At 42.3% G+C, this 16,264-nt stretch overlaps 1 protein-coding gene across 4 annotated transcripts in view; it reads right to left on the reverse strand.

Annotated features, from left to right (window-relative positions):
- clocka (clock circadian regulator a) overlaps nt 1–16,264 on the reverse strand; it is a 142,654-nt gene that overhangs the window by 57,738 nt on the left and 68,652 nt on the right. For all 4 annotated transcript variants that reach the window (XM_043690694.2, XM_087988202.1, XM_043690703.2 and 1 more), the window contains 3 exons: nt 10,960–11,069; nt 10,751–10,833; nt 7,669–7,775 (listed from right to left, as the gene is read on the reverse strand). In XM_043690694.2, coding sequence (XP_043546629.1) covers nt 7,669–7,775; nt 10,751–10,833; nt 10,960–11,069 — 300 coding nt within the window. The remainder of the gene's footprint in view (nt 1–7,668; nt 7,776–10,750; nt 10,834–10,959; nt 11,070–16,264) is intronic.

Raw genomic sequence — 16,264 nt, forward strand, 5'->3', positions numbered from 1 at the left:
ATACACCACAGAAACAGACCTTTCGGTCCAACTCGTCCGTGCCGACCAGATATCCCAACCCAATCTCATCCCACCTGCCAGCACCCGGTCCATACCCCTCCAAACTCTTCCTATTCATATACGACATCCAGGTGCCTTTTAAATGTTGCAATTGTACCAATCTGCACCACGTCCTCTGGCAGTTCATTCCATACATGCACCATCCTCTGCATGAAAAAGTTGCCCATTAGGTCTCTTTTATATCTTTCCCCTCTCACTCTAAACCTATGCCCTCTAGTTCTGGACTCCCCCACTTGAGGGAAAAGACTTTGTTTATTTATCTTATCCATGCCCCTCATGATTTTATAAACCTCTATAAGGTCACCCCTCAGCCTCTGAAGCTCCAGGGAAAACAGCACCAGCCTATTCAACCTCTCCCCACAGCTCAAATCCTCCAACCCTGACCAACATCCTTGTAAATCTTTTCTGAACCCTTTCAAGTTTCACAACGTCCTTCTGATAGAAAAGAGACCAGAATTACCTGCAATATTCCAAAAGTGGCCTAATCAATGTCCAGTACAGCCACAACATGACCTCCCAACTCCTGTACTCAATACTCTGACCAATAAAGGAAAGCATACCAAACGCCTTCTTCACTATCCTATCTACCTGCGATCTACTTTCAAGGAGCTATGAACTCCTGCACTCCAAGGTCTCTTTGTTCAGCAACACTCCCTAGGACCTTACCATTAAGTGTATAAGTCCTGCTAAGATTTGCTTTCCCAAAATGTAGCACCTCGCATTTATCTAAATTAAACACTATCTGTCACTTCTCAGCTCATTGGCCCACCTGATCAAGATCCCGTTGTAATCTGAGGTATCGTCCTTCACTGTCCACTACACCTCCAATTTTGGCGTCATCTGCAAACTTACTGACTATACCTCTTATGCTCACATCCAAATCATTTATATAAATGACGAAAAGTAATGGAGCCAGCACCGATCCTTGTGACACTCCACTGGTCACAGGCCTCCAGTCTGAAAAACAAACTTCCACCATCACCCTCTGTCTTCTACCTTTGAGCCAGTTCTGTATCCAAATGGCTAGTTCTCCCTGTAGTCCATGAGATCTAACCTTGCCAACCAGTATCTCTTGGGGATCCTTGTCAAATGCCTTACTGAAGTCCATATAGATCACGTCTACTGCTCTGCCCTTAGCAATTCTCTTTGTTACTTCTTCAAAAAAGTCAATCACGTTTGTGACACATGATTTCTCACGCACAAGCCATGTTGACTATCCCTAATCAGTCCTTGCCTTTCCAAATACATGTACATCTTGTCCCTCAGGATTCCCTTCAACAACTTGCCCATCACAGACGTCAGGTTCACTGGTCTTTAGTTCTCTAGCTTGTCCTTACCATCTTTCTTAAACAGTGACCACATTAGCCAACCTCCAGTCTTCCGGCACCTCACTTGTGACTATCGATGATACAAATATCTCAGCAAGGGTCCCAGTTTCCCTATCTTCCTACAGAGTTCTAGGGTACACCTGATCAGGTCCTGGGGATTTATCCACTTTTATGAATTGCAAGACATCCAGCACTTCCTTCTCTGTCATATGGACATTTTCCATGGTGTCACCATCTATTTCCTACATTCTATATCTTTCATGCCCTTTTCCACAGCAAACACTGATGCAAAATACTCATTTAGTATCTCTCCTATCTCCTGCGACTCCACACAAAGGCCACCCTTTGTCCTTAATGTATTTGTGAAAATCCTCTGGATTCTCCTTAACTCTATTTGCTGAAGCTATCTCATGTCCCCTTTTTGCCCTCCTGACTTCCCTCTTAAGTATACTCCTACTGCCTTGATACTCTTCTCAGGATTCACTCGATCTGTCTTGTCTATACCTGACATATGTTTCCTTCTTTTTCTTCACCAAACCCTTAATTTCTTTCGTCATCCAGCATTCCCTCCACCTAGCAGCCTTTCCTCTCACCCTAACAGGATTATATTGTCTATGGACTCTCGTTATCTAATTTCTGAAGGCTTCCCATTTTCTAGCCGTCCCTTTACCTGCAAACATCTGTCCCCAATCAACTTTTGGTAGTTCTTGCCTAATACTGTCAAAATTAGCCTTCCTCCAATTTAGAACTTCAACTTTTAGATCAGGTCTTGTTGAGGAGCATACTGAGAAACAAGCTTCGAGACGCTATGGGAGTGAGGTTCACAAGAAAGAAGCGTTAGAAATTCTGGAAAGTGTGAAAATAGATAAATCCCTTGGGCCAGATGAGATTTATTCTGGGATTCTCTAGGAAGCCAGGGAGGAGATTGCTAAACCTTTGGCTTTGATCTTTATTTCTTCTTTGACTACAGGGATTGTACCAGAAGACTAGAGAATAACAAATGTTGTTCCCTTGTTCAAGGAGAGTAGAGACAACCCTTGTAATTATAGACCAGTAAGCCTTACTTCGGTTGTGGGTAAAGTGCTGGAAAAGGTTATAAGAGATAGGATTTATAATCATCTAGTGAGGAATAAGTTGATTAGGGATAGTTAGCACGGTCTTGTGAAGGCTAGGTCACGCATCACAAACCTTACTGAATTCTCTGAGAAGGTGACCAGACAGGTGGATGAGGGTAAAGCCACTGATGTGGTGTATATGGATTTCAGTAAGCCGTTTCGTAAGGTTCCCCATGGTAGGTTACTGCACAAAATATGGAGGCATGGGATTGTGAGCGATTTAGTGGTTTGGATCAGAACTTGGCCATTGGTGGTTGATTGGAAATATTCATCCTGGAGTTCGGTTGCTAGTGGTATTCCGCAAGGATCTGTTTTGGAGCCACCGCTGTTTGTCATTTTTATAAACAACCCCGATGAGAGTGTAGAAGGATGGCTTAGTAAATTTGCGGATGACACTAAGGTCGGTACAGTTGTGGATAGTGCCAAAGGATGTTGTAGGTTACAGAGGGACATAGATAGGCTGCAGTGCTAGACTGAGAGGTGGCAAATGGAATGTAATGCAGAAAAGTGTGAGATGATTCACTTTGAAAGGAGTAACAAGAATGCAGAGTATAGGCTCATGGTAAGTTTCTTGGTAGCGCAGATGAGCAGAGAGATTAGATTAGATTAGATTAGATTAGATTAGATTACTTACAGTGTGGAAACAGGCCCTTCGGCCCAACAAGTCCACACTGACCCGCCGAAGCGCAACCCACCCATACCCCTACATTTACCCCTTTTAACCGAACACTACGGGCAATTTAGCATGGCCAATTCACCTAACCCGCACATCTTTGTGACTGTGGGAGGAAACCGGAGCACCCGGAGGAAACCCACGCAGACACGGGGAGAATGTGCAAACTCCACACAGTCAGTCGCCTGAGGTGGGAATTGAACCCGAGTCACTGGCGCTGTGAGGCAGCAGTGCTAACCACTGTGCCACTGTGCCGCCACGCATGGTGTCCACGCATACAGATCCCTCAAAGTTGCCACCCAAGTTGATAAGGCTGTTAAGAAGGCATATGGTGTGTAAGCTTTTATTAGTAGAGGGATCGAGTTTCGGAACGACGAGGTCATGCTGCAGCTGTACAAAACTCTGGTGTGGCCGTAGTTGGAGTATTGCGTGCAGTTCTGGTCACCACATTATAGGAAGGATATGGACACTTTAGAAAGGGTTCAGAGGAGATTTACTAGGACGTAACCTGGTATGGAGGAAAAGTCTTATGAGGTAAGGTTGAGGTACTTGAGACTGTTTTCATCAGAGAGAGGAAGGTTGAGAGGTGACTTAATTGAGACATACAAGATAATCAGAGAGTTAGAGAAGGTGGACAGTGAGAGCCTTTTTCCTAAGATGGTGATGGCTAGCATGAGAGATCATACCTTTAAAGGGGTGATAGATATAGGACAGATGTCAGAGGCAGTTTCTTTACTCAGAATAGTAGGGGTATGGAACGCACTGCTTGCAACAGTTGTCGACTGGCCAACTTTACGGGCATTTAAGTAGTCATTGGATAGACATGTGGACGAGAATAGAATAGTGTAGAGTAGATGGGCTTCAGATTGGTTTCGCAGGGCGGCGCAACATTGAGGGTCGAAGCGCCTGTATTGCGCTGTAATGTTCTATGTTCTATGGGTGAAATACTAAATGAATATTTTGTGTCAATATTTACTGACGTGGATGACATGGAAACTAGGGAATTTGGGGAAAAAAACAGTGGTGTCTTGAAAACTGTACATACTACAGAAGTAGTGCTGGAGGTCTTAAAATGCATAAAAGGCAGATAAATCCCCAGGAGCTGATCAGGTATTTCTTCAAACTTCGTGCAAAGCTAAGGAAGCAACTGCTAGTCCCCTTACTGAGATATTTGTACAACAGACAGTCACAGGTGAGGTGCTGGAAGACCGAAGGTTGGCTAGTGTGGTGCCATTGTTTAAGGAAGGCTGTAAAGCCAGAGGACCCTCAGGTTCCCTTTCATTCTTTCCCCACTCTCACCTTAAACTGATGCTCTCTCATCCTCAATTCCCCAACCCTGGGGAAAAAGGCTGACCAATCAAGGCAAGAATGCCATACCCCTTCTTCATACAATATTATACACTTCTATCAGCTCCCCTTTCAGTCTCCTATACTCTAAAGATAAAAAGTCCTAGCTTGTCCAACCTCGCCCTATAAACTCAGGCCATTGAGTTCTGGCAATATCCTTGTATATTTCTTCTGCACTCTTTCCAGTTTAATAACATTCTTTATATAACAAGGTGAACAAAACTGAACACAATACTCCAAGTGCAGCCTCATCAAAAGCCTCCTTCACTGCCCAGTTAGCCTTATGTCAGTGGTGGGTAAGTTGTTGAAAGGGATTCTGAGGGACAGGGTTCACACATATTTGGAAAGGCAAGAACAGATTAGGGATAGATGGGAAATCATGTTTCACTAAGTTGATTCAATGACAAAGAAGATTGATGAAGACAGAGAAGGGGATGTTGTCTACATGAAGTAAAACTTTTGACAAGGTTCCACATGGTAGATTGGTGAGTAAGGTTAGATTGCGTAGGATCCAAGGGGAGCTAGACAATTGGATGCAATACTGACTTGCAGGTAGAAGATAGAGGGTCATGGTACAGAGTTGCTTTTCAAACTGGAGGCACTTGACCAGCTGTGTGCCACGAGGACTGGTGCTAGGTCCACTGCTTTTCATCATTTATGTAAATGAACTGGATTTGGATATAGGAGGCATGGTAAGTAAGTTTACAGATAACACCAAAATAGATGGTGTAGTGGCCAGTGAGAAAGAATACAATGGAACTTTAATCAGATTGGCTAAAAGGCTGAGGAGTGGCAGATGAAGATTAATTTGAATAAATGTGACATATTACATTTTGATAAGGCAAACCAGGGTAGGGTGTATACAGTTAATAACAGGGCCCTGGAGAGTGCTGCTGAACAAAGAAACCTCGGGGTGCGGGTCATAGTTAAGTGGAGACGTAGGTAGACAGGGTGTGAAGAAGGAATTTGGCATACTTGCCTTCATTGGTCAGAATACTGAGTATAGGAATTGGCTTGTCATGTTGCAGCTGTACAGGACATTGGTGAGGCCACTTTTAGAATGCTGCATACAAATCTGATCACCCTTCTACAGGAAGGATGTTGTTAAACTTGAGAGAGTACAGAAAAGACTTACAAGGATATTGCTGGAATTGGAGGGTTTGAGTTATAGGGAGAGGCTGAATAGTCTTGGGCTATTTTCCCTGGAGCGTCGAGGGCTGAGGGGTAACATTATAAAAGTTTCTAAGATCATGTGGGGCATGGATAGGGTGAATACCCAAGGTCTTTGCCTAGGAGGGGGAAGTCAAAATCTAGAGGGCATAGATTTAAGATGAAAGGGGTAAGATTTAAAAAGGACCCAAGGGGTAACGTTTTCATGCAAAGGGTGGTGCGTGTATGCAGCAAGCTGTATAGAGGTAGGTACAGTTACAATGCTGTACCTGTATATGAATTGGGGGGGTGGGGGTTTAAGAGGGATATGTGCCAAATGCTGGCAAATGGGATGAGTTCAGATTGGGATGTCTGGTCAGCACGGAAGAGTTAGACAGAGAGTCTGTTTCCTTGCTGTGTAACTCTATTACTAAGTCAAGGTAGCATTCTTATAAATCTACATTGTAGTCTCTCCAAGACAAATACATCCTCCCTAAGGTGCGTCCAGATCTGCTCACAGTACTCCAAGTGGGGTCTGACTAGGTGTTTGTATAGATTTAAAAGACTGCTATGCACACAGAACAGTGTTTTTAGTCCAGAGCTGTCCTGCGAGGTTTCTGATATTTGCCCCAGACATGGAAGGCGAAATTGATGTCCTACTTTGTGGGTAAGCACCTGGGGTTTTGCTGGATGAGGTTTTGCAGAGGCAGGACATCCTCCTTCGCTAACACCTGCAAGCGGAGGCCACAACACCAGACTTTGTCAGTCTTTTCAGAGGTTGTCACCCTGATCAGTGTCATCTCAGCTGTCTGGAGGAGTGCACAGCAATGTAGGAAGAAGTCAATGACCTCTACTCTGTTAGACTAAGTGCCACACAGTTCTCTCCAATACCTCAAACTCACTCTTTCTTTGCTACTGTACTCACTTCCCTTCAAGGTTCATGCTCTAAGAATTTCACTATTGCTTGCAACATCTTGTCTCACTTGCTCTCACCCACTCCAAGCAAACAACACTTACCCTGCATCCTGTGTGCTATCTACTCATTCACACAACACAAGTCCCTACCTCCACCAAAGTTACCAGCTCTTTCCAGGAGGAAAGCAACCCATGATAGGGCAGAAGAGTCAAGACAGGTGGTGTTTTGTCTGGTTCGGCTCTTCACCACTAATGAGTAGACTCCTGCCTCTGACGCCCTCCCCTCCCTCCAACCCCCAGAACTGCTGACTTACCCCAGTCAACAACGTGGGACTGGTATCAGAAGCGGTCTTGACTGATTGTGCCAAGACATCCTGACTGAAGATCACTCCCCTTGAACACATGTTGAATGTCAGTCTCCATGGACAAGGAGTGCATGTGGCTGGTTTCCCTGGGGCATGCCCTGAGATGCTGGTTCTTGGTATCAAACATAGAGGATGTGCGGAGCGAGCAATAAGCTGAGGTACCTATTCTGAGTAACATGTCAAAAATTCTCAGCATCTAGTTTACACATGGTGGGTGGTATTATCGAAAACTGTATATTAATGAGGTGAGATCTGCAGTTAATAAGGAAAACTTCCCCTTAACAGGTAACTCACTGCTGCCTAGGGAGAATCTCACTTCAATGTTTGGAAATTAGTTATAAGATGCAGTGAGTTGTTTCCAATATTGAGATAGGCCTCACTGGATTTCTCATGTGATTCTGCCACGTTTCTCGCCAGAGCACGTCATTCAAACCCTATACGACTATCCTATATCTTTCATTTTAACCCAAACATTATACAATTCATAGCAAAATAATCTTGACAGCAGAACTGTTGCCAACTAATTCCCACTGCACTTATCAATGTACCTGATAACACTTCTTAGAAACCTGATTTTTAATTAATATTCTGAGTGGAATCGCATCAATTCCGAAACAAACCTACCATGTTCTATAAGACAGATGGTACATTATTTTATTTAACACATCTGAAATATTGAGATAATTATCCATTATTAACAATCAACAAGTACTTACAGTGCTCATGGCATTTTGCCAATTTTTCCAAGTCATCCACATGGTAGTAATCATAGCCAGATGTGCCCAACACTTCAAATGGTAAATAACCTATTATTGGAGGTGCCCTAGATTAAGTACAAAAATCAAAAAAAATACTTTTAACATTTCACATATGTTATTTCTACAGAAACTGCTGAAAAGGCTCAGCAGGTCTGGCAGCATCTGTGGAGAAAAATCAGAGTTAGCGTTTTGGGTTGAGTGACTCTTCCTCAGAACTGTTCTGAGGAAGCGTCCCTTGACCTTAAACTTTAACTCTGCTTTCTCTTCACAAATGCTGCCTGATCTGCTGAGCTTTTCCAGCAATTTTTGTTTTTGTTTCTGATTTACAACATCCACAATTCTTTCAGTTTTTATCTTATCTCTACATCCCGATATGTACATTTTATTTCATCTTTACAAAAATGGCTTCCTCAAAATTGACAGAGAGGAGCTGGTGGATTAGCTTACTTGGATTTTCATAAGGCTTTCCATAAGGTCACATAAAAAGGTTAGCATATATATTTAAAGCATTTGGAAGAGTATCGACATGTTTGACAGACAGGAAACAAAGAGTAGGAATAAAAAGTTTTTTTTTCCCCAAGTGGCCTTCACTGTGAGAGAATTTGAGTGGAGCAGGGATGATGCAATTATATACCAATCCTCGAGTATGGTTTACAGTTTTAGTCTCCTTAGCTGAGAGGAAAGATATGGAGGGAATGTAACCAAGGTTTATCACACTGATTCCTGGGATGGCAAGACTGATGTATGAAGACAGACTAGATTAGTTAGGACTATGTCACTGGAGCTTAGAAGAATGAGAGGGGAGGGCGTCTCTTAGAAACCTATAAATTCTAAAATGACTAAACTGAGTCAACCCACAAAGAATGTTCTCAATGGCTGGCAAGTCCAGAACTAGGGGTGAACGTCTAAAGGGTTGGCCACTCGGAACTAAGATAAGGAGAACTTTTTTCACCCAGGGAATGTTGAACCTGTAGAATTCTCTGCCATAGAAAACAGTTGAGACCAAAACATTGAATATTTCAAGAAGGGGTTAGATGTAGTTCTTAAGGTTAAAGAGATCAAAAGTATGGAGACAGGTAGAATCAGGGTTGGGTGACTGGCAATGATCATACTGTGCCAGAGTAGGCTCAAATGGCTGGATGGTCTATTTCTGAACCTATTTTCTAAGTTTCTGCAAATGTGCTTAACACTCAGCAATTAACATACTAATTAAAACATAATCTCCATAAACATCAATTATTTTTGAGCAGATTATTAGATTTAAGACATTTGATAAAGTACGACATTAATTTCCTAATGCAAAATCTGAATTAATATTTGTTGATCTGACTAATATTTGATCAATGCATATCCTGAATGGTTTGTTTTTAAATTAATAAATGTCAAACAGTATAGTATTGTTTCAGGTTGTGACTAGTAGCTCCACATATGCTAACATACTTGCAGGGCATTGTTTTGTTTTTATTCCAGATGCTGCAAATTTAAACTACTTTGCCCTTCAAGTATATTTTATGCCTTACTAAACAACATCTCTATAATTCAGATGTTCATTTAAAGTAATACACTCTGTTAGTCTACAAAGAGATAACAAGTTGCAGCATACATTTAGTCAGTATATCAATCTCAGAATACACACTTGAATGAACTTGGGGGATTAAGTTGCCAGAGCATTTTTTCAATTTTATGCCCTTTCACATTTGTCATAATATTTCAACCAACTTCTAATATCTTCCATGTTTTATTCCCAGTTTAGATTATTTTATTCCCGATCTTGAATACTTTCTGACCTCTGACCTCAAGTGGTTCAGTCACTGCTTAACAATGGAGGTAACAAATAATTCATGTATGCCCTGTCGATCAAAAAGCTCTACAGTCTGAACATATATCCACAATGTGTCTTATACATAGTTAACTCTACTTCACAGTTAATGCAGTATTGTAGAATAACTACCACACTTCAACAAATTTCTCACCACCACCTCAGGCTGAATCAGGCTACCTGTAATTTCAAAACTGAACTAAGATTCCAATATAGTTCTCCATATAATAATTAGATTAGATTAGATTAGATTACTTACAGTGTGGAAACAGGCCCTTCGGCCCAACAAGTCCACACCGACCCGCCGAAGCGCAACCCACCCATACCCCTACATTTACCCCTATACCTAACACTACGGGCAATTTAGCATGGCCAATTCACCTGACCTGCACATCTTTGGACTGTGGGAGGAAACCGGAGCACCCGGAGGAAACTCACGCAGACACAGGGAGAACGTGCAAACTCCACACAGTCAGTCGCCTGAGGCGGGAATTGAACCCGGGTCTCTGGCGCTGCGAGGCAGCAGTGCTAACCACTGTGCCACCGTGCCGCCCACAAATCTTGGCTAACCCCAACCCTTAATTCTCCAAATAATCTACACCTGTTATTCCTTCAGTTTTTCCGAAGTTCAAATCCTCATTACTTGATTACTTTAATGTTTTACCAGTCAGCATCAATAAAGCAGCACATTCAAACTGTGATAGTGGCACCCTGATGCATATTAGGTTTCATTCATCTGTCAGCCCTTCAAGCCGTATGTTTGCAGATTTATATTGGCTCTTGCTTCACAACTAAAACCACTAGCCAACAACGGAAATTTAATACTTCCGTCCTTCTGTTTGAGTGCTACTATTCTTTTGACCTTGCCTGTCCTTTGTACGTAATAGTATCTCTCCCCCAGCCAAAATTCTTCATCCTGTTTGATTCTGGAATCATGGGCATAGCCCAAGCCCAACTAACACCACATCACTGGCATCTTCAACCACAAATCCAAATCTCAGGAATTTCCTTTGTAAACCCTTGTGTCATCATTCAAAATCTAAATCTTTGTCACTACTCACCCTGCCTCAATCTTTACTTCAACACAATCTCATCAATCCTTTCTTCTATAAAGTTGTTTATGAATTTTGCCTTGTTAAAAGCAACAGATAAGTATGCTTTTAAAACTATTTCTCACACTCTGTTGAAAGGATTTATTTTAAACAAAATTAGGGGACACACCTATGATCAAGGAACAAAAACTTCCATTCCAAACTGTGCCTTGATGTAAATTCTTCATTTGGTTCTTCAATAGTGCACATTTCCTACAAATAAAGAGAAACAAAGAGAAAAATTGTCTTCTGCAAAAAAAACCAGCTAAAAGCATTAGTGCATACATAAGGCTGGCAAGCAAACAAAATTTGAAGATTTTTAAACAACTATGATTGTACCTTAATAAATTGTGGTGTGGCTAATCTGACAGTTGCTACAAAGCATACTCTTTTTTCATAGGTTGGCTTTAGTTTAACTCCTTCAAATCCATTTCGTGCAGAACTAGGCACTGAATGAAATAAACAAAGTCATAACTTGACAGTTTTAAGAATAACAGAGAAATATCAGAAAAGATTGTAAATTTAGAAACATAATGTTAAGACATCTCACAATGAAGATCACTTTTGAAAACAGGTTAATAAAAATCATTTTCATTTATTATTGTCCACAATTTCAAGCATCTGAAGGGAGTAAATGTATTTGGGAGAACGGTGAGAAAATTATCCAGAGACTTGCATTTAATTGTTTACAACTGAAGAAATGAGGACATTACTTAAATTTTTAAAAGATTAAGAGATATAGAAAATGCAGATATAGGAAGACAATTAACAATGAACAGACAATAAAACAGAGAGCAGTGGAGAGCGGCGGGAGCTGGGCGGAAGTGAAGTCGGAGCGCAGAGGCTGTTGGGAAGATGGGTGAGCGTTATTTAAGTAGGTGTGATTACGCCACAGTTGAAGAGGGTGAAGACATGACTACCAAGCTGATTCAGTGTACTGTGTGCATGATGTGGGAGGTCAGGGACTCTGGTGTAGCTGGCTCGTATAACTATGGAAAGTGTGTACACATTCAGCTTCTGACAGAGCATACTGCAGCACTGAAGAAAGAACAAGATGACCTCAGGCTCATCCGAGAGAACAAGATCTTTCTGGACAGGACCTTCAGCGAGGTTATTACACCGAGCATATCAGAAGAGAGTAGAAGGCAGAAGACGATGAGGAAGGCAGAGATGAGACAAGTGCAATAGACTCCGGGGGAAGTACCTGTCAGGAACAGGTTGAATATCTTGGAAACAATAGAGACAGACGTCACTGCCAGTCCGAGGGGCAGTCAGGTCTGCCAATCAGAAATTGGCATGGAGGCAGAGTCGAGGAGTCAGACATTACACAGAGCCGTGGTAATAGGGGACTCCATAGTGATAGGGACTGAAAGGGGTTTCTGCGGCAACAGGTCCATTATTTGAGGGATTTGAGGATGTTGTGTTGCATTCCTGGTGACAGGATTAAGGACATCGCAGACAGAGTGCAGGAAATCCTTAAAGGCAAAGGTGAAGAGTCAGATGTGGTGGTGCATGTCGGCACAAATGACGTCGGGAAGAAGAGGAGGGACATTCTACAGCGGGACTTCGGAGAACTCAGAAGAAGGCTGAAAAGCAGGACATCCAGGGTGGTTATCTCCGGTTTACTTCCAGTTCCTCAGACTGGAGAAGACAGCAACAGGGAGATACTGGACCTGAATGTGTGGCTGAGGAACTGGTGCAGGAAGCAAGGATTTAAATTCTTGGATTATTGGGGCATGTTTAGCGGTAAGGATAAATTATACAAGAGGGACAGGTTGCACCTTAATAGGTGGGGGACCAGCACTCTGAAAGGTAGGTTTGCCACTGCAACACAGCTGCATTTAAACTAAATAGTGGGGGAAGGAGGGGACAAACTGGAAGTTTAAGAAGGAAGTTAAAGGGAAAGCTAGAACAAGAGAAGTCAAGAAAGACAACGGAATCAGTGAAGCAGAAAACTCAAAAAAGGATCATGCCATAAGATCAAGTGAAATAGGGATTGATAGGAAGGGTGAGGGGAGTAACAAATTAAAAATATTATATATGAATGCACGAAGCATTAGAAATAAGGTGGATGAGCTTGAGGCTCATTTGGAAATTGGCAGTTACGATGTTGTGAGGATAACTGAGACGTGGCTTCAAGTGGACACGGCCTGGGAAATGAATATTCAAGGCTATACGTGCTATCGTAAGGACAGACTGACTAGCAGAGGGGTGGGGTGGCCCTGTTGGTAAGGAATGATATTCAGTCCCTTGCGCGGGAGGATCTAGAATCAGGGGATGTACAGTCAGTATGGATAGAGCTGAGAAATTCTAAGGGTAGAAAGACCAAATGGGAATTATCTACAGGCCCCCAAACAGTAGCTTGGATGTAGTGTGTAAGTTGAATAAGGAGCTGAAATTGGCCTGTTGTAAAGATATTACTACAGTTGTTAGATTAGATTAGATTAGATTAGATTAATCTAATCTAACCTAACCTAATCTAATCTAATCTAATCTAAAGATATTACTACAGTTGTTATGGGGGATTTCAACATGCAGGTAGACTGGGAGAATCAGGATGGTACTGAACCCCAAGAAAGGGTGTTTGTGGAGTGCCTCCGAGATGGATTCTTAGAACAGCTGGTGCTGGAGCCTACCAGGGAGAAAGCAATTCTGGATCTGGTGTTGTGCAATGAACCGGATTTAATCAAGGACCTCGAAGTAAAGGAGCCATTAGGAGGTAGTGACCACAATACAATAAGCTTTAATCTGTAGTTTGAAAGGGAGAGGGTAGAATTGGAAGTGACAATATTTCAGTTGAATAAGGGGAACTATGGAGCTATGAGGGAGGAGCTGGCCAAAGTTCAATGGTGCAATATCCTAGCAGGGATGACAGTGGAACAACAATGGCAGGTATTTCTGGGTATAATGCAGAAGACGCAGGATCAGTGCATTCCAAAAAGGAAGAAAGATCCTAAAGGGAGGCAGGGATGGCCGTGGCTGACGAGGGAAGTTAAGGACCATATAAAGACAAAAGGGAAAAAGTATAACATAGCAAAGATGAGTGGGAAATCGAAGGACTGGGAAACCTTTAAAGAACAGAGGATAACTAAAAAGGAAATACGCAAAGAAAAAAATAAGGTACGAAGGTAAACTGGCCAAAAATATAAAGGAGGGTAGTAAAGGCTTTTTTAGGTATGTGAAAAGAAAAAAATGGTTAAGACTAAAATTGAGCTCTTGAAGGTAGAAACGGGTGAATTTATTACGGGGAACAAAGAAATGGCAGAAGAGTTGAATTGGTACTTTAGATCGGTCTGCAGTGGGGAAGACACCAGCAATCTCCCAGATGTAATAGTGGCTGAAGGACCTGGACTGAAGGGAATTTATATTAGGCAGGAAATGGTGTTGGAGAGATTGTTAGGTCTGAAGGCTGATAAGTCCCCGGACCTGATGGTCTGCATCCCAGGGTACTGAATGAGGTGGCTCTAGAAATCATGGATGCATTGGTGATCATTTTCCAATGTTCTATAGGTTCAGGATCAGTTCCTGCAGATTGGAGGGTGGCTAATGTTGTCCCACTTTTTAAGAAAGGAGGGAGAGAGAAAACAGAGAATTATAGACCAGTTAGTCTGACCTCAGTGGTGGGAAAAATTCTGGAGTCAATTATAAAGGATGAAATTACGACACATCTGGATAGTAGTAACAGGATAGGTCAAAGTCAGCATGGATTTATGAAGGGGAAATCATGCTTGACTAATCTTCTGGAATTTTTTGAGGATATAGCTCTGAAGATGGACAAGGGAGATCCAGTGGATGTAGTATACCTGGACTTTCAGAAAGCCTTTGGTAAAGTCCCACATAGAAGGTTAGTGAGCAAAATTAGGGCACATGGTATTAGGGGCAAAATTGTGACATGGATTGAAAATTGGTTGGCTGACAGGAAACAAAGAGTAGTGATAAATGGCTCCCTTTCGGAATGGCAGGCAGTGACCAGTGGTGTGCCGCAGAGATCAGTGCTGGGACTGCAGCTTTTTACAAAGTACATTAATGATATAGTTATTAAAAGTAATATTAGCAAATTTGCTGATGACACAAAGCTGGATGGCAGGGTGAAATGTGAGGAGGATGTTAGGAGAATACAGGGTGACCTGGAGAGGCTAGGTGAGTGGACAGATGCAAGGCAGATGCAGTTTAATGTGGATAAATGTGTGGTTAACCACTTTGGTGGCAAGAACAGGAAGGTGGATTACTACCTAAATTAAGTCAAGTTAGGTAAAGGGGCAGTACAACGAGATCTAGGTGTTCTTGTACATCAGTCAATGAAAGCAAGCATGCAGGTACAGCAGGCAATGAGGAAAGCTAATAGCATGCTGGCCTTCATAACAAGAGGAATTGAGTATCGAAGCAAAGAGGTCCTTCTGCAGCTGTACAGGGCCCTAGTGAGACCACACCTGGAGTATTGTGTGCAGTTTTGGTCTCCAAATTTGAGGAAAGACATTCTGGCTATTGAGGGAGTGCAGCATAGATTCACGAGGTCAATTCCTGGAATGGCGGGACTATCTTATGCTGAAAGATTGGAGCGACTGTGCTTGTATACACTTGAATTTAGAAGGCGGAGAGGGGATCTGATTGAGACGTATAAGATTATTAAAGGACTGGACACTCTGGAGGCAGGAAGCATGTTTCCGCTGATGAGTGAGTCCCGAACCAGAGGACACAGTTTAAAAATAAGGGGTAGGCCACTTAGAACAGAGTTGAGGAGAAACTTCTTTACCTAAAGAGTGGTGGGTGTATGGAATGCTCTGCCCCAGAAGGCTGTGGAGGCCAAGCCTCTGGATACTTTCAAGAAAGAGTTGGATAGAGCTCTAAAGGATAATGGAATCAAGGGTTATGGGGATAAGGCAGGAACAGAATATTGATTGAGGATGATCAGCCATGATCATAATGAATGGTGGTGCTGGCTCGAAGGACAGAATGGCCTACTCCCGCACCTATTGTCTATTGTCTAGAACCATTTCAAAACTTCCCACCCTCAAGAATGACAGTATGTAACAGGGTGACAGAGTCACAGAATCATACACCACGGAAACAGACCCTTTGGTCCAATATATCCATGCTGACCAAGTTTCTCAAACTAAATAGCCCCATTTAGCTGTGTTGGACCCATTCCCTCCACACTTTTCCTATTCATGTATTCATCCAAATATCTTTTGAATGCTGTAACCTACCTGTATCTACCACTTCCACTGGCAATTCATTCCACATATCAACCACTCTCTGTGTGAACACGTTGCTCCTCAGGTCCCTTCTAAATCTTTCTCTTATCATTTAAAAAAATATGTTCTCTAGTTTTGAGCTCTGCTACTCTAGAGTAAAGACCTTCGCTATGCACCTTATAAATGCCCCTCATCATTTTATAAATCTCTAAGGTCACCCCTTAACCTCTTACTCTCCAGTGAACAAAGTCCAAGCCTATCCAGCGTCTTCCCAGTAACTTTCTCATAAATCTTTTCTTTGCAGGGCGACCAGAACTTAACCCAATGTCCTCTACAACTGCAACATGATTTCCCACTTCCTATACTCAATGAATAATGAATGCAAGTGTGTCAAATGCTTTCTTTACCACCCTGCCTACCTGTCATGCAACTTACAAAGAAGTGTGCAC

This window comes from Chiloscyllium plagiosum, unplaced genomic scaffold (assembly GCF_037043375.1).
Source record: "Chiloscyllium plagiosum isolate Xiang-an unplaced genomic scaffold, Cpla_swu_hap1 HiC_scaffold_1, whole genome shotgun sequence".
NCBI classification, from domain to species: Eukaryota; Metazoa; Chordata; class Chondrichthyes; order Orectolobiformes; family Hemiscylliidae; genus Chiloscyllium; species Chiloscyllium plagiosum.